The 27745-nt window shown below is 33.2% G+C and overlaps 5 protein-coding genes across 10 annotated transcripts; 3 read left to right on the plus strand and 2 right to left on the minus strand.

Annotated features, from left to right (window-relative positions):
- Window positions 1-256: 256 nt before the first annotated feature.
- On the plus strand, window positions 257-8386 carry LOC126666204 (uncharacterized). 4 transcript variants are annotated; one of them, XM_050359208.2, is made up of 13 exons: window positions 257-714; window positions 1103-2234; window positions 2518-2730; window positions 2814-3031; window positions 3806-3880; window positions 4128-4199; window positions 4286-4384; window positions 4776-4847; window positions 4954-5068; window positions 5956-6024; window positions 6225-6537; window positions 6631-6712; window positions 7544-8386. In XM_050359208.2, exons 1-13 carry the CDS (start codon window positions 595-597, stop codon window positions 7943-7945), a joined length of 2982 nt encoding a protein of 993 aa, XP_050215165.1. In that variant the 5' UTR covers window positions 257-594; the 3' UTR covers window positions 7946-8386. The 4 variants fall into 4 exon arrangements, with proteins under 4 accessions (XP_050215165.1, XP_050215166.1, XP_050215163.1 ...); XM_050359209.2 differs by having other exon boundaries at window positions 258-714; window positions 7547-8386; XM_050359206.2 differs by having other exon boundaries at window positions 259-714; window positions 6628-6712.
- A 167-nt stretch (window positions 8387-8553) lies between these two features.
- Window positions 8554-10256, minus strand: LOC126666205 (uncharacterized). 2 transcript variants are annotated; one of them, XM_050359211.2, is made up of 6 exons: window positions 10055-10256; window positions 9822-9939; window positions 9575-9721; window positions 9138-9181; window positions 8954-9041; window positions 8554-8874 (listed from the first exon to the last, which is right to left on the minus strand). In XM_050359211.2, the coding sequence occupies exons 1-6, from the start codon at window positions 10226-10228 to the stop codon at window positions 8780-8782; spliced, it is 666 nt and encodes a 221-aa protein (XP_050215168.1). In that variant the 5' UTR covers window positions 10229-10256; the 3' UTR covers window positions 8554-8779. The 2 variants fall into 2 exon arrangements, with proteins under 2 accessions (XP_050215168.1, XP_050215167.1); XM_050359210.2 differs by having other exon boundaries at window positions 9138-9184; window positions 10055-10255.
- A 1388-nt stretch (window positions 10257-11644) lies between these two features.
- On the plus strand, window positions 11645-14088 carry LOC126668219 (uncharacterized protein At5g43822). The gene is made up of 6 exons (XM_050361446.1): window positions 11645-11839; window positions 11925-12043; window positions 12131-12313; window positions 12500-12556; window positions 12958-13022; window positions 13662-14088. The coding sequence occupies exons 1-6, from the start codon at window positions 11708-11710 to the stop codon at window positions 13703-13705; spliced, it is 600 nt and encodes a 199-aa protein (XP_050217403.1). The 5' UTR covers window positions 11645-11707; the 3' UTR covers window positions 13706-14088.
- A 461-nt stretch (window positions 14089-14549) lies between these two features.
- On the plus strand, window positions 14550-17012 carry LOC126656591 (uncharacterized). 2 transcript variants are annotated; one of them, XM_050351191.2, is made up of 9 exons: window positions 14550-14718; window positions 14841-14867; window positions 14946-15025; window positions 15117-15189; window positions 15285-15342; window positions 15856-15907; window positions 16049-16073; window positions 16161-16252; window positions 16732-17012. In XM_050351191.2, exons 1-9 carry the CDS (start codon window positions 14617-14619, stop codon window positions 16772-16774), a joined length of 552 nt encoding a protein of 183 aa, XP_050207148.1. In that variant the 5' UTR covers window positions 14550-14616; the 3' UTR covers window positions 16775-17012. The 2 variants fall into 2 exon arrangements, with proteins under 2 accessions (XP_050207148.1, XP_050207155.1); XM_050351198.2 differs by having other exon boundaries at window positions 16735-17012.
- Window positions 17013-17379: 367 nt separating this feature from the next.
- Window positions 17380-20203, minus strand: LOC126656580 (probable protein phosphatase 2C 27). The gene is made up of 4 exons (XM_050351179.2): window positions 19642-20203; window positions 19347-19547; window positions 18884-19089; window positions 17380-18307 (listed from the first exon to the last, which is right to left on the minus strand). The coding sequence occupies exons 1-4, from the start codon at window positions 19816-19818 to the stop codon at window positions 17749-17751; spliced, it is 1143 nt and encodes a 380-aa protein (XP_050207136.1). The 5' UTR covers window positions 19819-20203; the 3' UTR covers window positions 17380-17748.
- Between the last annotated feature and the right edge of the window lie 7542 nt (window positions 20204-27745).

Genomic DNA, 27745 nt, shown 5'->3' on the forward strand with positions numbered 1-27745 from the left:
AATTTAATATTTTTATTGGTCGTGATTAAACTGGAAAAAAATGTGTAAAATTTATGAAATTTTATAATATTAACACGATACTAAAATATAATGTTTAGAGATTCAATTAAACAAAAGGGAAGTAGGGGAATCAACTGCTACAAAATAGTAAAAGCTTAGGGATTTTGTCATGGGGTTTGCCAAAAATATATAGACATAAATGCTTGGAGTAGAGAAAAAATCATCCATAAAATCAACCAACAATACAAAATAAATCCACTTAACACAAAATTAAAATATTAGGACAAATTTCAAAAGGCCAATCATTAAATTAGACTTGGCAAAAAAAAAAAAACATTAAATTAGATAACCATTTTACTGTCTTCGATCTAACGAACCGGAATCGGGTCATTTCTGAATTACCGTCACCGCCTCCATATTTCTTTCCTTTCCACGACCGACGAATTTTGGATCAGCTTTCACCTTATAGATTTCTTTCCTTTTCAAATTCTCATCGTCAGGAGTTGATTTAGATGTAATTTAATTCATCAACATGTTCGTGGAGAGAAGAGATCTAATTATTATCTGAGGAATTGAATTGCAGGGGAAGCGAATATGGATCAGTTCGAAGCTTATTTCAGGAGAGCAGATTTAGATGGAGACGGTAGAATCAGTGGACATGAAGCTATTTCTTTCTTTCAAGGAGCCAATTTACCCCAACAAATCCTTGCTCAGGTCACCTCACTGCCTATTTATTTTAATTTTTCATCTTCATTTGCCAAAACTGCAGTATTATTAGTCATCTAATCAAATCAGATGCCTAATTCCATAATATTTACTATTAAGTTAACCTAAGTGAACTCTACTGCTTGTGCACTTTTCCAATGGTAGATTGTTTGAATAATCATTGCCCTTTTTAATGTTTAGTTTGGATTAGAGCTTTATATGATATTTACTTAACTCGAGTGATTACATTAAAGAAGCAGTGGTTGCATTTGTAATCTTGTTATGATGGAGGAGAATAGTGGAGGTTATAGTTAAATTAAACGCATATGTAAGTTGTCATTCTATATGGGTTTGTGCTAGTCGGATTTATTTTCCTCTATTTGCTATGTAATTTTAGATATGGATGCATGCTGATCAAAGTCGTACCGGCTTCCTTGGTCGTCCTGAATTTTACAACTTTCTCAAGCTTGCAACTGTTGCACAAAGTAAAAGAGAATTGACACCTGATATTGTCAAGGCAGCATTGTATGGCCCTGCTGCAGCTAAGATCCCACCACCTAAAATCAATCTTCCAGCCACTCCTATGCAACAGGTAAACCCAAGGCCTCCTGCTACTCAAATCGGTGCTGTTGCCCCCCCGGTATCAGTTCAGAATCCTGGCTTTAGAGGGCCTGGAGTTCCAAATCCAACTATGGGCCAGCAGTATTTTCCTTCTCAACATAGTCAGACCATGAGACCTCCTCAGGCTATTCCTCCTGGAATTGCTTCTCGTCCCCCTCAGGGCATTAACAGTCCAGATTTTTCCAGAGGAGGTGGTATGATGGCTCATTCGCAGGTTATGCCTACCGGTGTTGCTCCCCGTCCACCTCAATCCATGCCTGGCTCTACAGCCAGTCCCAACATATCAACCTCAAACATCCTAACTGATTGGTCTGGTGGAAAGCCTAGCGCGGCTATGTCCGGTCCTCCATCTACATCCAATGTTGCTTTACAATCACAAACTCAGTATTCCATGCAATCCCAGCAATCTGCTAATAATTCTAAAGCCTTGGTTGTTTCTGGAAATGGGTTTGCTACTGGCTCGTCCTTTGGAGCTGATGTGTTTTCTGCCATGCCGTCTACCAGAAATCAAGAACCTTCTGTGCCTACATTTTCTTCTAGTGGACCACCAGCCTTATCAACTGCAGTTCCAGCTACAAGTGGGGGCCTCTCTTCAAAGTCCAACTCACTTGATTCGCTACAGAGTATTTATGCAATGCAACCTCTAGGAGGTCAGCTGCAGCGAACTCAGTCACTGCCCACATCTGGCCAACAGGTTTCAACTTCAGTTTCTTCCTCCCTTGCATCTCCTAGCACTTCAGTTGGAGTTGGAAATTCGTCTGATAATGCACAACCCCCATGGCCTAAGATGAAACCATCAGATGTTCAAAAGTACTCTAAAGTGTTTATGGAAGTAGATACCGATAGAGATGGTAGAATCACTGGTGAGCAGGCACGGAATCTATTTTTAAGCTGGAGGCTACCGAGAGGTAAATTTTTGGGCTCTATGCTCTCTTCCACTCTGTTGTCCTGTGGCTTTAGAATAGTTTTAATTCATGGCAAAGCAACTACGTAGTTGATTCCATCTTACAAACGACCATAACTAATAAAACTGAGGATTTTTTCTTTTTTGGCGTATACTTTGATGTTGAGAAATAATGTCTTGGCTGGTGTGCTCTGCGTATTATTTTTTGTTCTTTTGCATATTTCTTTGTGCGTACTTGTTTTCTTTTGCTTGGGTTATGCTTTATAAGTTTTATTGGCTGTTTACAGAGGTTCTGAAGCAGGTTTGGGACTTGTCTGATCAGGATAGTGATAGCATGCTTTCTTTGAGGGAATTTTGCTTTGCACTTTATTTGATGGAGCGGCATAGGGAAGGTCGACAACTTCCAGCATCTCTTCCAAGTAGCATTATGCTTGATGATACGTTATTGTCCATGACAGGTCAACCAAAAGCTGGAACTGTAGCATGGGGTCCCAATCCTGGTATATCCTGGTTTTTGTCTTTATTTCATTTCTCCTTTCTCCTTCTGTTTCAGATTGTGAGCCCAGTTTGTCATTGTTATTAGGTTTTGGGCAGCAGCCTGGAATAGGTGCTCGATCAATGGCCCCTGTGACTGGTTTGAGGCCACCAGTTCAGGTGACTGCCCTCCAGTCCCAGCCTGATAGTGCAGTGTCTAATCAGCAGAATCCAAGAGCAGTTGGTTTGGATGATTCCTTTCTGAACCAAAGTAATAGTGGAGAGCAGAACTCAATGCCTCAAGATGGAACTGGCACGGAGAAAAAGGTGTTTTTCAGCGTCATTTTGTAAATTTTTATAGGCCTAATGTCTTAAAAAACCCCGACCTTTTAGCCCCTTTTCAATCATACCCTGACGTTGAAAATTTGTCAATTTTACCCTATTTTGCATTTTTGTGTTTCAATTGTACCCTGAAAAATTAAATTAACGTCTTTTGCGTTTGGAAATTTGTTTAAAACATTCTCCATGTCTCGCATATATTGATTGTATATTTTTAAAATTTATTTAAATTTAGTTAAATTAATTAAGAATTTAAATTAGTGTTAATTTGATTATGGTTTTTAGTTAGTTTTTAAAAATAAAGGACTTATTTGTACTTTTTTGAATAAAAAAGAATTTAATTTCATGTTTTGACTTAATTAATTGAATGATTTCATCATTTAAGTAAAAAAATTAACAAAAATTAAAATATTGGGGTACAATTGAAAACGGAAAATTCAAAAATGGGTAAAATTGACAAATTTTCAACGTCGGGGTGGAATTGAAAAAAAGTTGAAAGGTGAGGGGTTTTTGAGTGATTAGTCCATTTTTATATACGGTCTGAAACTTTGACTTGAACATCTCTTTGCATAAACATTGGTAGCTTCATGACCATGTTTTGAGGACAGCAGCATAAACTCAAGCATATCATGTGGACTTGAACTTGACTGTACTAATGTTGGTTTGGTCGTCTTTATAAAATCTTTATGTACATTACTCCATAAATTAAAGGTGCCAGTGTGTTTTTTGAACAATTAAATGATCATCTTACATTTATTGTAGGCTGGTGAACCAGAAAAGGTTATTTTGGACTCGAAAGAGAAGATGGAATTTTACCGGAGTAAAATGCAGGACCTTGTAAGTAGCATATTTCACCTATTGCTTTTGTCATTTTTGACTGTTTATACTTCTATTTTAATAAAAAAATTATTTCTAAATTTTGAATTTTTTGATGTAATGTCTTTGATGTGTTTATTAACTTGAATTATCTTAATTTTGTTATGCTATATAATTTGTTCTAAGCTCTTGATGAAAATTCTAAATTCTCAACTTTGTTTTCAAATGAATGTTTCTTTAATTTTTGCCATCTTTGTTTTAATTTCAGGTTCTTTATAAAAGCAGATGCGACAATAGGCTGAATGAAATTACAGAAAGGGCCTTGGCAGATAAGCGTGAGGTATTCATTAAATTTAAGGATTGGATTCCTCTTACTTATCAATATCTGACTTATGTTGACTTTATGTTGCCCATTTTTGTTAACAGGCCGAGATGCTGGGTAAGAAGTATGAAGAGAAATATAAGCAAGTTGCAGAAGTGGCATCTAAATTAACTATTGAAGAGGCAACTTTCCGTGATATTCAGGTGCAAATTATACTTTGTCCTGACAATAGCAATTTGACAATTGTTCCAATCAATTAAAGCCTTTTCAGTGTCCGGAGTACCCTCTTTCTCATCATTAATTTTTTGTCTTTATGCGTGGTACATTTGTTTTTTGTTTTCCTAACTAATTCTGCGGAAATCTAAATCTGTACAAGTCAGAGTCCATAGAGTTCGACACTTTTACTGCCGCATACTTAACCTAGGGCGGCATTTTATGACTTCATATTGAACCCTTGGTTCTTTTCTCCATGATGTACCTCGTGTATGTTTCTAGTATGCTTGTGTTGTGACCAATGCCTAGTCTGTTAGTTATGAAATTTTTGACCACATGGAATTAGTTTATGATGCAAGATTATCTGAAATAAAAATTTAGGAGAGGAAGAACGAATTGAATCAAGCAATGGTCAACATGGAACAAGGAGGAAGTGCTGATGGTATTCTTCAGGTAACATATTTAGTGATGCTTCCATTCAACACTTACATTCTCATTTTTATGTATATTGATTTAGTGATGCTTCCATTCAACATTAGTCTGTTGGTGCTTTGTATAGGTCCGTGCTGATCGTATACAATCTGATCTTGATGAGCTAGTGAGAGTTTTGATTGAGCGTTGCAAGAAACACGGGTTAGAGATCAAGTCAAGTTCAATGATTGAGCTTCCTTTTGGTACCTTTTTTTCATCCCTATTCATTTACATTTCAAGATTTGCACATTATCATCTCTTATAGCACGTTGTTTAAGATCTACATCACACGTTGTAAGTGTAAGATTGTCATATGAAACTGGTATGCATTTAGGTTTGTTAATACTTCCCCTCGAGTTTTAAACCTGTTACACACTGCACTCATGTCATAATTACATTTCAACAAGCTGTATCTATTTAGAGAAAAGAGTTATGCAGTTGGGTTGATGAGCTAATTTAATTTCAGTAGTATTTTATGATGAAGATTGGTTATAATCTACACCATTTGACCTGATAATAAATATCAATTATGTGTTCATGCATAGTGAGCCCACAGTTCAGGAAGCATTGTGTTGCTGTGCCTGTGCATTATGAATATTAGGAATTCTCTTGGAGCAACGATTCTGTTTAAGCTTATTTCATGGTCACTTTTTAAACACTGTTGCTATGGTCAACATTCATTTATGTTTTCTTTATCTTTCAGGGTTTAGAAGGGGTCGAATTTCTTTTGTTGTTACTTTAAAACTGTATTTCTCATTCACAATTTCCCATGAAAGCATTTAGATCATTCATTGTTATGCAGGTTTATATGCCTAGATTCCAAGGGAACGAAGTATTTTTATAGCTGTACTTTTTATTGATTGCTTTTGCCTTTTGGTTCCTGTTGAGAAGCATTTTGAGCATATAATTTTTTGCTAGCAATGATCAAATGTCACATTTATGATGCGCGCAATTCACATTCTAGAATTGTTCTTGAAAATGCTTATTGTTTTGTGAGTTAATGATCATTGGAGCCTTTTTTATTTATATCGCAAACAAATTGATTTAACCAGCATACTTGTGACTTTTCTTCCTTGTGGTGATGTTAAAGGCTGGCAACCTGGAATTCAAGAGGGTGCAGCTGGCTGGGATGAAGATTGGGATAAGTTTGAGGATGAAGGCAAGTTTATGCATGCCACATTTTATCACACCTCATTTGTTCACTGCCATCTTCTCAATCCCCTCCCTCCTCCTCCTTTTCTCTTGCTCTTCTCCATCACTATCTAATAACTATCATTAATTATGTACTCTTCTTTTACCTGTATAATTTGACCATCTTGGTAAGGTTTTCATTTTGCAACTTTTTATGGCTACTTTCAGGATTTTCCAAAGACCTCACTATTGACATGAAAAATGTATCTGCTGCAAATTCAAATTCCACTATGCAAAAAGAAATAGGGTCGCAGGATGGTAGTCTAACACCTGATTCCTTATCTAATGGTGGTGGCAAGTCAGCAAACTTGTTTGCTGGGGATGATGCTCTTGAGGGTGAATCTGCATATGGCCACAGCGATGATGAATTGGCAAGAAGCCCTCGAGGCAGTTCAACTGGACGAACTGCCTTAGAAAGTCCATCACAGGACTTCTCTGATGTATTTACAAAGAGTGCTGATGCAGATGCAGAATCGCATAGGTACAGATGCAAGATCATTTTCGTGTTTTTCTTTTCTTTCTTTTTTTCACTTGTTACACTGATGACAACCTTTATATTTTCTGGAAATAGAAGTTTTGATGAATCGACATGGGGTGCTTTTGATACTCATGATGACACAGACTCAGTCTGGGGATTTAACCGTGCTAGTACTAAGGTCAGTCTTATTCTACTAAAGCACATTCTTATGCTTCTGAAATTTATCACGAATCCGTGTTGGGTCTTTAGTTCTGTTGTTTTGTTTGTATGTTAAACCAACATGCTGTTCCATTTTATTTATAAAGTAAAGTGAACAATTGTTATGTATTTTTCCTAACCCATCATGTTCATTTGGATTTCTATTAGATGGCTAGATAGCTAGTTGAGTACTGGACAATGATTTTTACCTAAGATGAATACCTCTAGGCCTTGTAAGTTATCTTAGGTTTCTAGTTTTAAGGCAAAACATGGAAGGATATCTGGAAGTTTTTATTAATATGTGATCAAAACTTTCATTTGCATTTTTTTTTCTTGCCTTAAGGTCCAAAGAGGCATCCAAAATTTTATATGTTCTATAGATTACGGTGGAGTTATGGACTTGGGACTAATTTGACAGTTCCCCTGATCTTGTCCACTATATTAAAACTTTCATTTGCATTTTTTTTTCTTGCCTTAAGGTCCAAAGAGGCATCCAAAATTTTATATGTTCTATAGATTACGGTGGAGTTATGGACTTGGGACTAATTTGACAGTTCCCCTGATCTTGTCCACTTTTTTGGTTAGGGCATTCTAATTGTTGGACTTAATTTTGAACGTCCTGTACATGCCATGTATTTGCAACAGATGATGGTTTTTCCTAAAAAGATCAATCCTCCTTGCAAAGAAATGTTTTATTTTTAAAAGGGTGTAGAGGTTATGGCTGTATGTGTGTTGCTAGCTGCTGCCTACTGGGTTCATTTGATATTTGGTAGATACTCTGTATCAATTATCTTAATTTTATTTTGTCTAGCAGGATGCAGATTCTGATAAGCACAACGATTTCTTTGGAACTGATGATTTTGGTTTAAATCCAATAAGAACAGGATCCCCTTCCTCTGACAATTTTTTCCAGAAAAAGAGTCCATTTTTTGAAGATTCAGTAGCTGGCTCCCCGGTTTCCAGGTTTGGGAACTCCCCGAGGTATAGCGAAGCAGGGGACCACATGGACAATTTTTCAAGAATGGATTCCTTCAACACGCATGAAGGTGGATTTTCTCCACGAGAGAGGTTTTCACGGTTTGATTCCATGAACAGCTCAAAGGACTTCGGCCATAGAGGCGCCTTCTCATCTTTTGACGATGCAGACCCATTTGGATCCAGCGGACCATTTAAGGTTTCATCCGACAATCAAACTCAAAATAAGAGGTTCTGAAAATTGGAGTGGATTCTACTTTTTAGTGGGCAGTCCAAGTCTCAACCATCGTTCTTCTTGGGCGAATTCATTGTGGCCAGTTTTGTCTGTGCTGTATAGTAGGGTGAAGATTGAAGAGCTGGATTGATGTAAATTTTCTTTGGTGTGGTAACGTCTAATTTGCGCATGGGCAGAACTTTATTTTTTCCTGTGGAAAATATATCGATTGTTTTTTCGAGTTACAAATTTAGGATGACGATGATGTCAGACACATAGAAGTGAGGTTAATACTCTGTATTCTTTTCCAGTTTCATTCTGGTTCTGCGTTATTTCAAGGGTGAAAATTAGCATATGCCCCTGTTTGTACCTCAGAACAAAATCTTAGAAACATTTCCGTGTTTATTTTGGTGTGTAGATTTCAGAAGAAAGTTACTCAACATAAAATGTTCCATTTGTTCTCAATTTTATTATTTACATTCATTCAACATAAAATGTTCCATTTGTTTTCGATTTTAATACTTACATTCATGTTATTTACTCCGAGAACAATTTCTTGAAAATGGTATAAAAATTGTGGAGAACTTCCATCATTTTCAGTTCTAGCAAGCCAGCACTGCACAATCTGCAAATAGGCCTTCATATGTGCAATATATTATACCAAAAGTGAGTCTATGCAACGCCAAAGCCTTTGAATGAGCAATAACACTAACAAATCACAATTCACAACCCACCACAGGCTGAAACTAAAATTTGACCGGTCTTTTAGGCAGATCAAAAGCAAGCTCCAGAAAGCCACAAAAACATTTCTGTCGGACTATGCAAGGGTTGTAAATGGCTGAAGAAACACGATCGATCTCATCTCTTTGGCGCATTCAGTTCTTCACGGACTTCACCAAAAGCAGACAGCATGGCTGAGCGCGCGTTTGCTATTTCTACGAGTGTCTCGAGAGCTGTATGACGTCAACATTTAGAATATATTGGAACCTATATATTGGCTGTTTTCATGTGCAATATGTGTTAGATGCTCACCTGTTTCAAATGATAGTTGAGAAGCTCGAAGCTTTGGGGAAACTAGAGTTCCAAACACAGATAGTGATCTTGATCGCTCCTTCTGAACCTATGCCGGAAAGAATTAAAATAAAAAATTATGTACAAATAACAAGATCAATCTCCTTATTAAAAATGTAAAAAACAGAAGTTTGTGGGGGCATACTTCATCATTAACCTTGAGTAAATCTTGCTTTAAGGGGCTCTCCTCTTCTTCAATCAGATTGAAAACAGCATGTTAACATTACAAACAAACAATAAAATCAACCTTAAAAAACACAACTTTCCATTAAGGGTATATATAAATAAAATCAGAGCCTTTATACTGAATTGCAATGCCATTCATGATTTTTTATGCAATTCTATCACCGTTTCAAAATTCCGGTGAATCTATGCTGACAGGGCAAACGAACTACCCTCCGCTGCCCCCAACTCCAATTGTCACACCAACATACCAGAACACAAAATAATAAAAAAATTGTAAAAAGGAAAAAAAACACTAGTGACGAGTTTTAAAAGTCGTGATAAAATTGCAGTTCAGTGTAAAGATTGTGCTTTAATTTGCAGATACACCTTCCACAAATAAGGAAAACATAAGAATACCAGATAACTGAGCATTTCCACGATGCCGTAGCTGGGGAGTAACAGGTTTCTCCAGGAACTCGTCCTTCTTTGTGTTTACGTCGCTGTGATCATCAACGGATCCCCATTTACGCAAAATAAATTGAGGCTGATTGTCAATAGAATCGTCTATAACAGTGATCATGTAAATGTATTAGGGCAAAGCAAAAATAAAAGCAGCATTGAGCTAAATGACTAGCCAGAAGTGAAGAAGAAGTAATAAGATTACCATGATGTTGTGTTAGTTGGAGTGAAGTAGCAGCAGGATGAGGTTTAAGGTCAAGTAATACGCTATTGAGGCGTGAAGCCCCCATTGAATGTCTAGCACTCGTCAATTCAAACCATCCCTGCACAAAGATTCAGCATTGAGCTAAATATTTAACTTGAATTCACATAAAGTGATTAAAATTTAGTGAATTTCAGCTAATTTACTAACAGATGATGATGAAAATGTTTGATTACCTGGCGAAGTGTAGAAGATAAAGAATCGGAAAGAGTCAAATAAGTGTCTAATGAATCCAGAAATTGTAAAACTTTGTCATCTCCTATTTCTTCTTCAACTTTTAGGTCTTGGGTTTTCTTCTCTATTGCAATTTCCAAACCCATTTGTTTTTCTTTTGCATCCTCCATTGACATATTTTGGGATCTACAATAATGAGAAGTCTTGTATATTCCTTTATGAAGGGATTCTTTTGTTATTTCATAATAATATAAGGATTATTTGGCATCTTTGCATAAAAAAATCACACTTTTCATGGTTTTTTTTTGGTACTCTGACGACATAGGAAAATTCTCCCAGAACACCCTATCTTTAGATTCTTTTTCAATTATACTCCAAATTATTAAATTAACCTCTTTTCACATTAATTTATTTTAAATAATTTTTTATTTTTAATCTATATTCTAATTACATACTAATATTATTAATAATATAAAAAATTATTCTTCCTAAAATTATATTCAATAACTTATCAAAATTAAAACCATTAAAATTTCCAATTTAGAATGCAATTGAAAGAATATATAAAGGTAGAGGGATTTTGAAAGGATTTTCCTACGTCAGGTGCAATTGGAATGGAATTTAAAGGTGGGAGGGTTTTGAGAAAGTTTTTCAACGTCAGGGTGCAATTGAAAAAAAAATTAAAAGTGGAGAGCTTTTGAGTGATTAAGCCTTTTTTTTAGAATAAACTCTAAAACTCTCCACATATGTCATAATTCACAGTTTGTTGCCTCTTGTTTGAAAATTAAACAATCCGGTATTTCACTTTCAACTTCGTTAATAATTAAGGGTTTATGTTAGCTCTATCAATAATTTGATATTCACTTTCGAACGATTTTGGTAGCTCACTTTCAATTTATGTTAATGATTTGATACCTTATTTTTAAACGATTTAGTACCTCCATTTTAATTTCTTTAACAATTTGATATTTTAATTTAACATAAAGTTGTAATTGTTTGTGAAATTGAAAATGAGGCACTAAATTATTTGATATTTAAAGAAGAGATACAAAACTATAAATTACAACATATATTAGGCTTCACAATAATCTTCTATTCCCTTTTTGTTTAAACACATTATTCACAATATGACACTCGTAGCCTTTTCATTAACGTTATAAATGTTTTTTCCAAAAAAAATTGTCGTCTTAGCCATAATTAAAACAACATTGGAAAAAATATTTATAAAATGCCAAAAAATAAATTGAGATTTCTTTATACAAAATTTTAAATATTGTGCTTCAATCAAAAATATAGATGACAATGGAGCAGGGTGGGTATAGAAAAGCCATCCCATCCCCGTTCCCGCTTAAATGGGAAATCCTCATCGTTAATATAATTAAAAGTAAGATACCAAATCATTAACATAACTAAAAGTGAGGTAGCAAATCGTTTGAAAGTAAATATCAAATTATTAATGAAACTAACAAAAGCCATAAATATTGACGGAATTGAAAGTGAGATATCAAATTGTTTGATTTTCAAAACTGTAAATTGTGACAAATATGAGGATTTTAAAGTAATTTGCTCCTATTATTGTTTTGAAGAGAAAAAAAAGGGTTCATAAAAACAGCTGCAACAAAATGTAAAACACAAAAATTATTAGGGTTTAAGAGATGGAATCAACGGTGAAGAAATATCAACAGAGATTTAGAAAGATCAAAGAAGAATTGGAGAGATGGGATAATGTTCAATCTACCTTCGTTTCTCAATTCAGAAACGCATCTTCAATTATCAACAGATTACAGGTACATCTCTTTTTTCAATCTCTTCTCAACTATTTCTCGAATTTTATTTTATCTCAAGACCCTGTTTTTGTTTTTCAATCGCCAGGTGATTAAAGATTCTAAGAATTACGGAACTTTGAACGGTGTGGATGGCTTAGCTAATGTAGTATTGAGGAAGCAAATGGAGTCCTTACAGACTATATTAATTTCCATGAATAAGACATTGTAATGTTGGTTTTTTCAGTTTTCTTTTTGGTCTTAAGTAGTGCAAAAATATGTAGCTTTGGATTGAAATTAAAACTTTTTATTCAGGGAAGATTTCCGCAGTGTTGTTATGTTTCTTGAGAGGATGCATAGGGACGGCAAGCAGGTAGTTAAGGGAAGTTCTTCTAGTAAGTTGACTAAGAAACAATTGCAGCAACGTGTCGGTATTAAGCCGTGTCTTGCCGATTGCTTGGACGGACTCGTGATTCTTCATGAAATGCATCACGCGGAGTATGAAATGTTCCCGATTTCTGTTTGTTTTGTGTGTTTGTCATGACAGTTAAGAATTAGTTTGTATCTGTTCAATGCCTGCAACAAATTTTTATTCTCTTTACATTTATTACCATGTGGAATGATCATTGGCAGAATCATATTTTTTTAGAATTTAGTAACTGATCTAATTTTTCTCTTTGGCAGGTTTATGCTTAAATCATCTCTGGTTTCAGCACTTCCAACACTTACTCTGAAACCGAGGTACACGAAGCTCTGATTTCTTAAATTTAATTATTAAAATTATTGAAAGCCTCGCTATACTCTGAAACTCTCTGAATTTGTGTTATTAATCTTTGCATGCTCCTACGCTTTGGAAATGGTGGCTTCAAATTCTGATCTGCGTAGCGTTGTTCTTAAGTTCCAGTTGTAAAGTTAAAATTTTAGCATAATTTGTGTGTGTGTATGTGATGTATGTTCTCTTAATTTAGAGTAAGGTTTTTATACATCATTTCGTCCCCTGCTTATGATTATGGGTTAGATCCACTATATGTCCTCAGAAATTTTGAGCTGTGCATTTATCTGAGATTTAGTCAAATATAGTTACAAATACAATGTTATATAATCTATATTGAGGCTTATAATGTGCATTCGACTACTTGCAGTTCAAGTGATCTCGCTGCACTCCAACAACTTTTGGTTGATCAGCCTAATATCCCGAAAGAGGAAGGTATACGCCGGCATACAATAAATTAAAGTGCATGTGGAAATTTTATCTACTTATTTGTGTGTATTTGCGCTTTCTCATAAATACATGCTTGTACATATCCACTATGAAGAAAATTGAACCTGTGTGATGGCTAGTTTAAAGTTATCAGCTAATTGATTAAGATGTCACAGTTCATAGATGGTATAGAAAGTTGAACTTGGTGTTAGAAAAAGAATATGTTCATAAGATACCATTTGAACCATATGCTTGCATTTCTAAAATCTTCTTTCTCCAAGTTCTGAAACCATTCTGACTTCTTTAAAATTCTGCTACTTATTGTTTGGAAAATGGAATCACGGAGAGTGTAAACTGTCCGCTGTCCACTTTGTAAGCTTTTTGAAAAGCAAAGCAAAATGAATGGTATTTCATTAGAATAGTATTTTGAGGCCCCTGCTTGATCTCTTATAGTGAGTCTTGTGAAACTGTGAAATTGTTTATCTTTTGTTGGAAGTATCTTCTCCAACAATAATATATTTACTTCCCCAATATTTTTGCTTCAACTCTATTAGCTGGTAATTGCAGCATTTTCAAATTTCTATTGTTAATATCAATTACTATTTCATCAATTTGTTCTAACTACTGATTAATTCTTCAATGCAGTGCAATTCATTTTTGATATTATCTTTGCGGAAGAGATCTGTTAATTCGTGGTTGCTTTTTACTGTATGGTTAGCAACAAGTGCTTATACACTTGAAAGTAGCACAAAAGTAGAAAACTGTTGATGCTATGGAGGTCACGGATCAAATTGGATCGAGAAAGATCATCCCTAATGTGCATACCTGAGCTACCACAGTTAGATCGTCGTTGCTTAGTTTTGTTACCGTAGCCGAATCCAGAAACCACCGAGCAATCTCGTTCTTCATCGGCATTACATTCCCGTTGACTGGTTTAAATATGTAGAGAATTTTTAACCGGTAATCACCCAGATGGTGAAACCGTTGCAAAAATTGAAGACCACTATGTAATTTTCAGTAATTTCAAAACAATGAATATATACAATGTCTTATAAATTGGAATTAGAATTGGTGGTCCAAAAACTAGATCATATAATTAAATAAGTGGTGGTTCATATATTGAAAGTTTGAGTTTGTCTTTATTCCTATATTTTCATTCAGAATCAAACAATATGTAATTTTAGGAGTTAGATAGCTTGTCTTTATTCATATTATTTATTGTTTTCCACTCCGCTTGATCATAAAAATCTTGAATTTGAAAATGTATTGCATATGACTCAAATTTTGAGTCCTGTACCTTAAATTTTGACATGTTATTTACAGAGTTAGAGTTTATATATTTTTATTACCATTAAAATATTATCGTTATGTAATAAATGACCGACGTTATTAATCCAACTAGTTCATTTTTTTTTAGGTATTTTTGTAATGATTTCTATTTTTAAAAAATTAGAAAGTGGAGAACCCCAGGTGGGTTACACCCTTTGGGCCTAACATTGTAGCTGAGAGGAAAAGGCCTTGTCGACAAAATGAGAGTGTGGGACAACAAATTAAATTACAAGAGACTCAGCTTGGTAGGAGATCAAGAGCGAAGCAGAAAATGGGGAACTCAGTGGTCATGGCGATGATGCTAATCGCCGTCTTTACTTTCAGCGTTGTGTCGGCCGTGGACAATAAGTGCTCCGCTTGTCACGCTGTTGCGGTAAGTTTTAACATTTTTCATTCTCTAGTAAATTGTTTGATTAGTAGAATACATATAGAAATTGTTTTTTTTTTTAAGTATTTGAGTTGAGGATCTGATTTGCAGCGGAAAATGGTTTGCAGGATGAGTTAGAGTATGGCCTTTCTAATGTAAGCATCTCCTCACATTTCATCTTTCGGTGTTGTTATTTGTAGCTCTATAATTATTTATTTGGATTATGGATATAGGAAAAACCAAGGAATCATTTGGATATGAGAAACCGTTTGAATTCTAAAGGTCAGCGTGAAGGCAAGTTAATTGACTACAGGTATACTATGAATTTCTATAATATATTACATGTCTCTATTGTTCTTCAACAATCTATAACATTGTTACACTTTTCTAAATGTTTCAAACAGAGTTAGTGAACTTAGAGTTGTCGAACTCTTGGATGGCCTTTGCGAAAAGATGCTAGATTATACTCTTCAGAAGGTAGTTCTTTTATTACCACCTTACTTAACATATTGGTAGATGACTGGGATACCTTTGTGCGTCCTTATTCATTATTCATCTTCTTATTTTTGCAGGTGGATTCAACTGGGAGCTCGTGGGTTAGAGTAGACAACTGGGATAATGTTACGACTAGTATGTACCTCAATTAGATTATATCAACTATCTTTAATTGTCGATTTTCCTCCTTGATTGAACAATACTTTGCTGCACTCCACCATTTCTCGGATCATGTTTTTATCCAATAAATTATACTCCTTCCCTCCCATAAAGATTCTTTTTTTTGCCCTAACTTATTCTTATTAGTAATTTTTAATTGGCTAGTGTTGAGGAATCCATTGAAACTATTAATATTAGTCCATAATTGTAAATAACCATAACGGAAAGAAACTATGGAAATAGAATTTATTTTTTATATATATTGAAACCACTCAAAATAGAAAAAATTTCTATATTTATGAGACGGATAGAGTAGCTTTCTGCATTTGTATACTTCCAAAATGGTAGGATTAGGATAGCTATGAATTTTGGGCATCTCATTTACTTCAAATTTAATTGATTTGGCTCAAGGAAGCATGTTCATTGGTAGCTTCCTCATTGGACTAACTGTTAAATTCATTGCCGTTTTCAATTTTCCTTTCTTAATAGACAAGCAAGAAGCTCGTGCACACTCTAAAGCAATATCGTCTTATTGTGGAAGGTGAGATTGCAAATGCTTTTAACTTATTGTCTTGTTTATGCCATCCTGAAATATTCTTTTGATGTTAATTTTTAGTTTCTAGGCATTAAAGCTTGCAAGAACTATTTCACTAAGTTTAACTTGTGTGTGTAAATTGGATAGGTTACTGGAGGAAACTGAAGATGAGGTGAGTTTTCTTATTCTAATTAACCGTTTCTAGGTTCATATTTCTCTTATCTGTATCTAAAAGGCTTACAATCAAATAATATGACAGTTGGCGGAAGTGATAAAGAAAGGTACCCTTGAAGTGGGAAGTGTAAGCAAGGTTCTATGTGTAGATTTGAGCAAGCACTGCACCGGCTCAAGGTAATTTTGAAAGTGACATTACTTGTAATTTAATTTAAACAAACCCGGTTGGTTAAGCATGTTCTACCTGCCCCACGAGGTGCTTGAGATAAGAAATGATATGATCTTAATTGATAGGCGAAGTTAGCTTAAAATGCTGAACAAAGTACGACGCCTAGTCTCCTGATAACGAAGGGTCATTTTAGGTGTGTGTTGGTTTAAAATGGGGAAAAGAAAAAGCATGACATCAAAACTACAAGTTTTGCAAGAAATTTCACAAGTTTCAATACTTGAACCAAGTTTATCCAGGAACTTGCACCGATTAGATATCAGGGAAATACAAGTTTGGTATATTTATTTTGTGTTGGTTGAAAATATTGTTGAAATGGGGATTTACCATAAACAGCCAACTCTTATACTTGAAAATTGGAAACCTTAAAGAGGTGCGAGTTATTGTACTTAGATCTCTATGTAACACAAACTTCCTTTTCTGTCTGCAGCAATTCTCAGCAAGTTGACGATGATTCAGATGAAGAACTCTAATTGATCCATCAGAGAAAAGTGATGCTGTCAAAGAAAATAGATGTAATGTAAACCAGTTTTGTTAAGAGGAAAAATCTTTGTGGTTGTTGATCCAGTCTCTGCAAGCCAACAATAAAAATCTTCATAGTTGTTAATCCTGTTCCTGCGAACAACAAATTTTGTTTCAATGCGAAAATGACGCTCATGTTTCTGTTTGTGGCCATTTGCCAACTTGAAACTAGTCATTAAACACCAACAACTTCGTTTCTTGTCTGATTGTTTTTTATTTTATCAAGAATTACACCAGGACTTGAAGTTGAGAACTTTACAATTCTCAGAGTGAGAACCAATCAGACCACTCACGGATTGGTTCAGTTTGCTGTTTTCACTATCCAATTTCTCTCAATAGAGACGGTAGTATTAATCAACACCATTGCATTCATTTGGAAATTTCAGGTACATAATGGATGATGTAAGCTCATAGCTGAAACACTTTAAAGTTTTAAACTGTAGCAACAAAGACAACATCCTCATAAATAGCCGAATGCCAATTTTATTCAATTTGCAAACAGCATTTCTTAAAATCTACAATTCAATAACGAATTGAATTAAATAAATGATCGAAGTAAACATAACTAAGGTATGTTATGGAAGATTCTGTCAAATCAATTGACATGATAGAGATTCAACCAACTAAATGAGCATAAAATACATACCCCTTTTTTCTGAGTTTATATACAAAGGAGAAATGACGAAGGAGAGGAAGAAGCCTATGGAACAATGAACCCATCCAAATCGTACAACATAAAAGATCAGAGATTTACAGGGGTTTGAAACTCGAAAGAATCGCATTCTGTTACCATCTTTATTTCCCTCAACAAGGCTGAATGCCATCCGTGTCAGAGAGAACAAGCAGTTGAGAGACAAAAATTCATCCTTACCACTTCTAAGATTTCAATGCATTTTGTACACGTCTCCTAAGCCATCGGCTTGTTTCATGAGTTTCCATCCAACACACCCTTGAGTAAATTTAGACCTTCTGCTGATATGCTTCTTCGAACTCGGCATTGAGGAATTTCTATCCGAGGGGGTGGATCTGGGGAAAAACAAATAACTATTACTGTTACATTGTCACATGTGTTGCGTATGAGTGCTTCTCTGACTAATTCCCTTGAGCATCTTTCTGGATCATTATGGAGCATCAGCTCTTTCCTTGCAATTGTTACCGCGCATTGGCTGCTCATTACATCCCACAGGCCATCACAGCCCAGGATCAAGAACTCGTCGTCCTCTGTTAGATTTGTCTCCTGCAATTCTGGCTCTGCACTTAGAGGGCAAGCAGAACCTTTAGGTCCCTTCATGTGCCAGTCACCTAGGGCACGTGCAACAGATAACTGGCCATTGAGGTAGCCATCATATATGACTCCACCCAATTTTTCAATTCTCAATCTCTCAGAAATGCAATTTGGCTTGTGGTCTTTGGACATCTCAATTGCTCTACCGCGCCTTCCGAGCACTGCTCGACAATCTCCAGCATTGGCAATCACCAAACTCCTGCAAAAATGCATGTTGTTTCAGATGCAAAGCAAACATGAAAACAAATCTCGAGAGAAAAGAAAAAGGGATAATATTTAAATGATCTAAAATCTACTTGTAACATACATTCTGATTCAGGAATAAGAGAATACCGGTAGACTGGTCAAAATCAGTATTCAGAATGATATACTAATATCTAGGTTTCACTAGAAAAATGGCACAATGAAGAGAATGATGGATACACCCCCCTTCGTCCAGTGTATTTGTGAACTGCCTAGCTCCCACTCTCAATTTGCAAAGGCGAATTGGTTCGCATCCTAATGAACCAAAATTTGATAGTTCAAACGTTTAACCATAACTGTCATTTCCTGCATAGCTTCTTTATTATAATCTTACAGCTCTAAATTCAAAAGACGTGTCAATAGAGTCATTCATGTGATCTCCCAACAATGGAAGTAGCTATAGAGGTCAGCGTCCATCAGCATCATAAGGAACTTGGGCCACTAGTTACGCTTAAACCTAAAGTCAATCTTCACTAGTACCAATAATAAATCGTAGGCGAAAAACTCAAATATCAGAAGTGGGAGATGTTACCTTCCAAAGATAAGGGCAGTTAGTGCCGTGGTACCAGAGGAGATATCAAGTTTACTATCATCTGCAAATGCATAATCTGCCCTAACAAAAGCACTCTTAATCGCCTTCTCCACACAAATTGCGAAATGAGTATCCTCAACTATGAACCTGAGAATATTATTTCTAACAAATGATGCAGCATCTGTACCTCCATGCCCATCAAACACCTGTGCACACGTACCAAGAAGTCTCAGCAAAATAAATATAACCAACCAAGCAACAAATACATACAATACAACTTTGAAAAATAAAAACAACCATCTTTCCAACAAATTTAATAAGTTCTTAGATCATTTATTGCGCACAGTAATGTGTACCAATAACTTTCCTAACTTAAATAATTCTTCATCAGAACGACTTTCGATCTGTATTGTTTTATTGATTATATATTGAAGATAAGTGATAGAAACAAGACAAGACTCACCCCATAAAAAGCTCCAGGTGAGGGGAAGTTGGCATCGGCACCTAAATGCTCAATAAGATTATCTATACATACATGTTCATCCTCCATATACTGTTTAGGCCCTCCTTCAGCACAGCTCCCTGATCGAAAGACGGGAAGAAAATTTGAACTTTCATCAGAAGGAGATTTACTGACAACAATTCCAACATGAACATCCGTTGCCTGGAGAAAAATCAAGATCAACAGTTGAGCACAAACTGCGTTAAAAAGGCGATACTAAAGATAAACTGCTGATATAAAAAGATTGAAAAGATACCAGATCAGCAGCAGAGAGCATCCTCATGGAGCTCATACTATGGCGCATAACGGAGAGATGACGTGGAGGTTTGCCATTAGCAGTGGTCGTTTGTTTAAGATTATCGGAATTCTGATTTTCCATGGACGATACTTCTAACACAGTAAACGGAGGGGAAAAATCCATACCAGCAGCCATATATTCAAATCAAATCAATTGCTTTAGCAAATTACTATCTGATCCTCTTTTTAAAGTTTATCTATCCCCTTCTGATCTATTAAAACACCAAATTTTAACCTCCACAAACAATAAGAAGCTTCATCGAAGTGACCCAATCCACCAATTCTCAAATTTTCAATAAAAATTTCAAATTCACCCCTAATTACATAAAATAAGCAGCGATTAACCGACTCGAACAAACCCAGAAATAATAAATTAAGGTAGAGAAAATTAACAATCAGATCACTGAAGAAACCCTAAAAAAATAAAAGATTAAAGAAGATGAAAGCTTTTCGATGGAATTGCAGAGAGAGAAAAGTTGCAGTTGTTGTTGTTGTTGGCAATCGGTTGGCTACTGGCGATTCCAGGTAATCCAAATGGATATTCCAGCTGTCGCGCTGAAGATAGCTTAACCGACACGTGTTTTTCTTTGGTTGGTTGTGACTTTGTTGGTTTATGGATTCGTACAGCAGTGGCTTCCCATCCGTTCGATTTACGAACCGCTATCTTGACGCTACACCTTGCTTTTTTCCATCCCTCTTTCTTTCCTGAGAGGGTTAGGTTTGGTTAACGGCCGTTAAAATAATTTAAGGCAACAAAAGAGAGTAAATTATTCTAAGGCCTCTCAATTTATCATAATTCACAATTTGTTACTTTTTATTTGAAAATTAAACGACTTGATATTTTAGTTTTGATTTTGTAAACTATAAGGCCTATCTGTTAAATATAAGTACTAAATCGTTAGCAGAATGAAATGTGACGTACCAACTCGTTTGAAAATGAGATACCAGATCGTTTATATAATTGAAAATGAAGTACCAAATCGTTTATATAATTAAAATTGAGGTACCAAATCGTTTGAAAATAAATTTTATATTATTAACGAAACTATCAGAAGTATTTTATAGTTTACAAAATCAAAATTGAGGTATTAAATCATTTGATTTTTAAATAAAAGATATCAAACTGTAAATTATAACAAGCGTGAGGAGTTTTAGAATAATTTATTTAAAAAAAATATTGAAATTTTCGATGGTTCACTGGCACTCTTTTTTTCTAATTGTGAGTAATAATTTTTTCATCAATCTTGACTAATGGTTAGTGGGAAATTTGTATATAAAAATATATGACAACCATTGCTTCAATTTAATAGTCTCAAATTTTGTATAATTTGAAGAAAAAAAAATTGTAATATTGTGGTTGCACTTTTGCCACATTAATTAATGTAAAAGAGTGGTTACACTTTTGTAACATTAATTAATGTATCTAAAAATTATTTTCTACTCTAATATTTTAATTGAATTAGATCTAAGCTAATCAAAATTAAAAATAATTTATTTTTCATCTTGAAAAATGGAATTAATTTTTGCAGTGCAAGCGACTTGGATCTTTGAAATAATTAGAGCCAACATCTTACGACGAATTTCATCAAATATAGGTATGTTTTACGTCAATATTGATAATGTCTTTAATCTTCAAGAGAAGAGATATATAACAGAAGATGTGATCATAAACTTTAAAGATGAAGTTATAGTTGGTAGCTGTAGCAGTCGTGCGATTAAAGTTACTATATTATCATGGCAAACAAAACTAATTTAATACCTTTTATTTTAAAAATTGTAATGGATACTTTCAACAACAGTTTTTTACTTTGTAATATTATCAGTTTTATAGCACATGATTATTTTATCTTAATTGAGATGCATAAATGTTGTTTTAATTACCATAAAAATCCCATATAATAGCATTTGACTATTTTAATTTATCTAATTGGTTGGAGTAATGTTCTTCCGATTATCAAATTCTATGTACTGGCTGATTAATCAGCTTTTCATTAATATAAGTTTTTATTTAAAAAAAAAATAATGTAAAAGAGGAGAAGCAATTATTTGAGAAGGAGGAGAGAGCGTCGTCAATGCAGTTGAATTTTGCATGGATTTTTAGCAATCATGGGATTTCCAGTCATTGATTTCGTTGGTTGAGACTTTTTAATAACTGGATACTTGAACTTGTACAATTTATGTATTAGAATCCTCCAATTTTAATTTAGTTCGATTGGAGCCTTATATCAATCATTTTACCATTCATGAATCCTGACTAACTGCTGCCCAGCACGTCCATAGCACTTATACAACCTTGTTATTTTATTTAGGCTTAATGGCGTAAAAAATCATAAACTTTGACGTGTTTTGCAAATTTAACATAAACTTTCAATTTTGGCAAATTAATACACAAACTTTTGAGTTTTTGCAATTTTAGCACCGATCAATTTTCCTTCAAAAAAATAGAGAAAAATGCTGGTGTGGACGCCGGAATAGTGGTTATTCCGGTGTACACATCAGCATTTTTTTCACGAAAAATTGATCGGTGCTAAAATTGCCAAAAATCAAAAGTTTGTGTATTAATTTGCCAAAATTGAAAGTTTATGTTAAATTTGCAAAACACGCTAAAGTTTGTGATTTTTTATGCAATTAAGCCTTTTATTTATTAGGTTACTAAATTTCAATTTGTTCATTCATAAATCTCTAACTAATGAAATTTCATCTTATGCCTTATAAAAACTCAACTTAATTTTTAAAATTCAAATTATTATTATTATATTAAATAAGGATATATATCAGGAAAAGTAGGAACAAATTTATAAAATTTACGGTATTAATTGTGTTTTCTTAAACTGTATGTTATGAAAAAGTGTATGATTCTATTGGAACAAAAGGAGTACCATATGATATAATTGAATATAAACAAAAAAAAAAGTTTAGAATCCAATTGAATCAAAATATAAGTTAAGAAATCTAATTATAAAAAATATAGGTTTAATCACCAAAAATGCCAAACCTATACGTTTTGTGTCAATTATAGCCAAACCTTTAAAAATCACCAGATTTAGCCAAACCTTATATGTTCTGTTTCTTTTTTAGCCATTTTTGAATCGAACCGGTTTTTTGACACCGTGTCGTCCACGTCACCGCCAACTAAGCAATTGGCTGGCATGACAGCTGAAATATTTAAATAAAGTTTGGCTATAACTGACAAAAAAAAATAGGTTTGGTATTTTTTGGATGAATAAACCTAATTTTAAATTCAAGCCAATTTTTAAATTTAATAATTAGTAAATTAATTATATCATTATGAAAGTTATATATATTTAAAAATAATTTATATTTACCTATTTAATACTAATTAAAATTAATTTTAATTTTTTATTAAACCTATTTAAATCTAATAAATTTATATTTTAATATATTTTGATGAATATGTAATTAAAAAAATAAATTAATGTATTACTTAGTAATTAGTGTTGAATTAAATTTGGTGAAAGGGTTTAGTGTTCATGTCGATTTTGAACTTGATTTATTATTTTTAATGTTTTTGAGATTTTGTTATGACTGAGTTTAGGTAATAAAAATAATTATGTGTAAATTAAGGTAAGTTTTTGGCTATGCCGAATAAAATGACATATGCGTTTATGCTTATAAACATCATGATATTTATTGATTACACCATAATGAACTTCACTTTTTAAAGAAAAAAATAAAAAAAAAATAATTACACTCGTCCTTTAAATAAGCAGTCTATTCAGTGATTATTTTTATGTTTATGTGTGTATAGTTGAATTATGAACACTGTCATATGTTTGTTGTGTATATTACTCTCAGATTGTTCGTCGGAAGACGAACAATTGGTGGCGGCGGTGTCAAAGAACCGACGACTGGAATTTAAAAAAAATAAATTTTAAGATGAATATGACATTTTTTTGTTTTTAATAGAATTTAAATTAATAATATATCCATCAAATATGTAAAATATATTTATTAAAATTATTTAAATTTAATAAAAAATAAATTAATTTTAATTAGCATTAAATAAAAATATTATTTTATAAATATTTAATTTTAAAAATAGTTTTATTCACCAAAAAATACCAAACCTGTGCATTTTGTGTCAGTTATAGCCAAACGTTATTTGAATATTTCAGCTGTCATGTCAGCCAATTGCTTAGTTGGCGGTGACATGGACGACACGATGTTAGAAAAACCGGTTCGATTCAAAAATGGCTAAAAAAGAAACAGAACATATAAGGTTTGGCTAAATCCGGTGATTTTTAAAGGTTTGGCTATAATTGACACAAGACGTATAGGTTTAGCATTTTTTGGTGATTAAGCCAAAAATATATTGCTTGTTTATCGGCATTCACGCTCTTTCATATACTATTTGCATACTAATTACTGAGTAAGGGATTCATAAATGATAAGAATTAAATTTTAGGGATAAATAAAGTTAAATTAAAGTTGAAGGGTCCAATTATTAAAGTATGAAAGTTAACTGACCTTATATTGGATTACTCCATTTTTTTCATATTTAACCATAAAACTATCCAAAAGTTTATATAATTTTTTAAAAACCGAAATAAATCCATAAATTCATCTCTATCTAAAAACTAAAAATATTTTTATTTTTTATTGTTGTCTACGAAAATTACATTGTAAACATATATCAAATATCTCAAAGATACATTCGATACAAAACTGACTGATAAAGTGACAAAATTTAAATGTTGAAACAGGGCAAGTGTAGCGGGGTCTATGAGGGTCAGTCAACCCTCCTCCGCCGGGAAAAACAATGAGTGTTGACCATTTGCCCTACCCAAATGACTTACCGCTCCATTAATAAAATAAAAAGAAAAAAAACATTTTAAACTTTAAAGCTTTTAAAATAAAAAAACGTTTGATAAAAGGTTCATTTCAACCTCTAAATATTATAATTGTTTTAATAAAATTTTTGTTTCAACCTTCTAAATATTGTAAAATGACTATTTAAGCTCTTATAATCAATTAAAATTTTAATTCAAAAATTAATCATATAAATTGCTAATTTAATACTATAATTAATAAAAATCTAATATGATTAGTATTAGAAAAACAAAATAATTTTTTTTAATATTAGATCAAATAATTTATCTTTTAGCACTTTAGCTAAAGAAAAGTAAAAAAATATAGTTGAACAACAATGTCGCTTCACTTGAAAAACATAAAACGAATGCTAAATCATTCGATCAAAAAAAAATCGACGCCCTTTCACCTTTGATAAAATTTCTGATTCCGTCACCAGTGTTGAATAAAATGTTTTAAGTGCTGATTTTTTATTGGCTTATTCACCAAAAAATGCCAAATCTTTACGGGTTGTGTCAATTTTAACCAAACCTTTAAAAACCACCATATTTAACCAAACCTTAAGTTGTCCATTCCTTTTTCAGCCATTTTGCGAATCAAATCGGATTTTATGCCTGCATGTCATCCATAACATTGCCAACTCAGAAAAACTAGCAGCCATGGCACATTTCAAATCACTAACTCAAATCTAAACAAATCAAAGAGTAAGTCAAATAAAACCAAATCCAAATAAATCCAATCAATTTAAAAATTATTATTTTTAAAATAAATTTATTAAAATTATATTTAATTAAAATAAATATTCATTATCTTAATATTTTTTTTTATTCCGATTAAAATTTACTCTGACTAATAAATTTATTTAAATTTAATTTCAATTAATTTTTATATAATTTTAATTAGTTAAATAAAAAATATAAATTAAATCAACTAAAATTAATATAAAAAAATTTCAATTACCACTAATTTTCTCCCTAAATCTATTCCGAAATGACAATTTTTCGTCCGCAAAAAAATAAAATCAAACCGACTGCCAAATTTATTTTTTTCGATGGTCGTCTTCAATAACCTATATTCCATGGAAAAACAGACCTCTGTTCTTCCATGGAAAAACAGACCTCTGTTCTTCCATGGAAAAACAGACCTCTGTTCTTCCATGGAAGAACAGGTCGAGGAAGACCGCCGGAAAAAAATAATCTGGCGGTCGGTTTGAGTTGGCGGGCGGAAATTTTGTGTTCGGAATAGATTCAGAGGAAAATTGGGGAAAACAAAATAAATTAATATTAATTTGTTAAAATATTTACGAGTTTTAAGAAATAATTTATGAATTGATTTGATTTAGTTAGATTTGGTTTTATTTAATTTACACTTTGGTTTGGTTAGTGATTTGTAATGTGCCATGTCAGCTAATTTTGTTGAGTGACACTGACGTGGATGACATGTAGACACAAAATTCGGTTTGAATCGCAAATGCCTGAAAAAGGAACGGACAACCTAAAGTTTGGCTAAATATGGTGGTTTTTAAAGATTTGTTTAAAATTGACATAACCCGCAAAAGTTTGGTATTTTTTTGTGAATAAACCTTTTTTATTTTTATTTTAAGTACTCCCTTCATTCATAAATAAATAGTTGTCTCTTTAGCCATTTTCACACAAATTAAGAAAACAATAAATATGTTTTAATTTATAAGTATTTTTATTAAATTAACCCTTCTTAACATTTGTTAACATTTATTACTATAACCCTTTGTTTATATTTTTATATGCTTTCAATGAATTGATAAAGGTTATATATGAAAAAATAGTAATAAAAATTTTATTGATATTTTAAAGTGACAACTATTTTAAAACAATTTTTTTTTTAAAACGACAACTATTTTAAAATGGAGGAAGTATATTTTTATAATTTTACTTTATTTTATACCAATTTTGTGATTTTTATAGCGAATGTGAAACCATGACAAGTGGGTTTATGAATATTGAATGATGATGCTCTGATCTATGTCAATGGTCGAAAGCATGAGTACATTTGAAAATTGGATTTTATGACCAGTTTTTTAAAAACTGGACTGGACCGGCCGGTCGGGCCGGTTGAACCACGAACCGGCCAGTGGTCCGGTCTGAAACTGCAAAAAATCGGATTTTTTGGTTGGACCAGATTGGACAGGTTAAACCGGATTAAACCGATAAAAAACCGGATATAAAACCGGACCGAACCGGTAAAAAGCCGGTGAACCAGATTTTTTTAAAATTTTTTCAAATTTATTAAACCGGTTGAACCGGTTATTGAACCAGTTGAATTAGTTGAACCGGAAACCGGTGACCTCACCGGTTCGGTTTTTAAAACACTGTTTATGACGATCATATAAGCCCAAAAGAACCCATGGGCCGAAATTCAATTGAAAATACCGAGACAAGAAATTGATTAATTAATTAATTACAATCAATTTCCAAAAGAAAAAATAAATAAATTTCCAATAATGTATATTCTATAGTGCCATCGGATGCTAATATGGGTGTAATTTGGAATGATTAATATATTTCTAAGTGCATTGAGAGATTGTGGATTCAAATTTTAATTTCGTAACTAAAAACTAACAATTGAGACTTTAAGAGTCGAATACCATTTTTAACAAAAAAAATACCATTGGATGTAGGAGTTAGCACTTTTAGCCATTAGTCGGTTTGGTGAGTGCTTCGTCTCTCACCCTTAACCAATTGATAAAAGTGGAATTTTTTAAATTGAACCTTAATCCGGTTAAAATTTATAAATTGCAGGTAAATTTTTGAATCTTCACCATATATAATATATATGCATAAATATCGACTAGGAGTATCTTCATTTCATGTTTTAGATGGTATGCTCTTTTTGGCACAAATTATTAAGTTTCATTTCATTGTAAAATGCTAAATCTATAAATTTACTAATTAATTTCATCTTTAATATAATAAATATAAAAATTTAGCATATCCTTCAAATAAAATACACGAATTTTTCTCCTATAAACATATTCTTGAAATTTACTCATTGATTATTCAAACCTGATGGAAACCGAATTTCAAAATAATACAATGAACAGAGTTGTACAGGATCCGCTCACCGAAGCGAATCCAAGGACTCGTCCAAGTTAGCTAAGTTCGAGTTATGGAGGACTCGCCGTGACTGAAGACAACTCAAGAGGATTCTCCCTAAACGAATCCTTAGAAGGGCCGAATTCCATATGATTCGGTGAA

The sequence above is a fragment of the Mercurialis annua genome, linkage group LG1-X (assembly GCF_937616625.2).
Source record: "Mercurialis annua linkage group LG1-X, ddMerAnnu1.2, whole genome shotgun sequence".
NCBI lineage: Eukaryota > Viridiplantae > Streptophyta > Magnoliopsida > Malpighiales > Euphorbiaceae > Mercurialis > Mercurialis annua.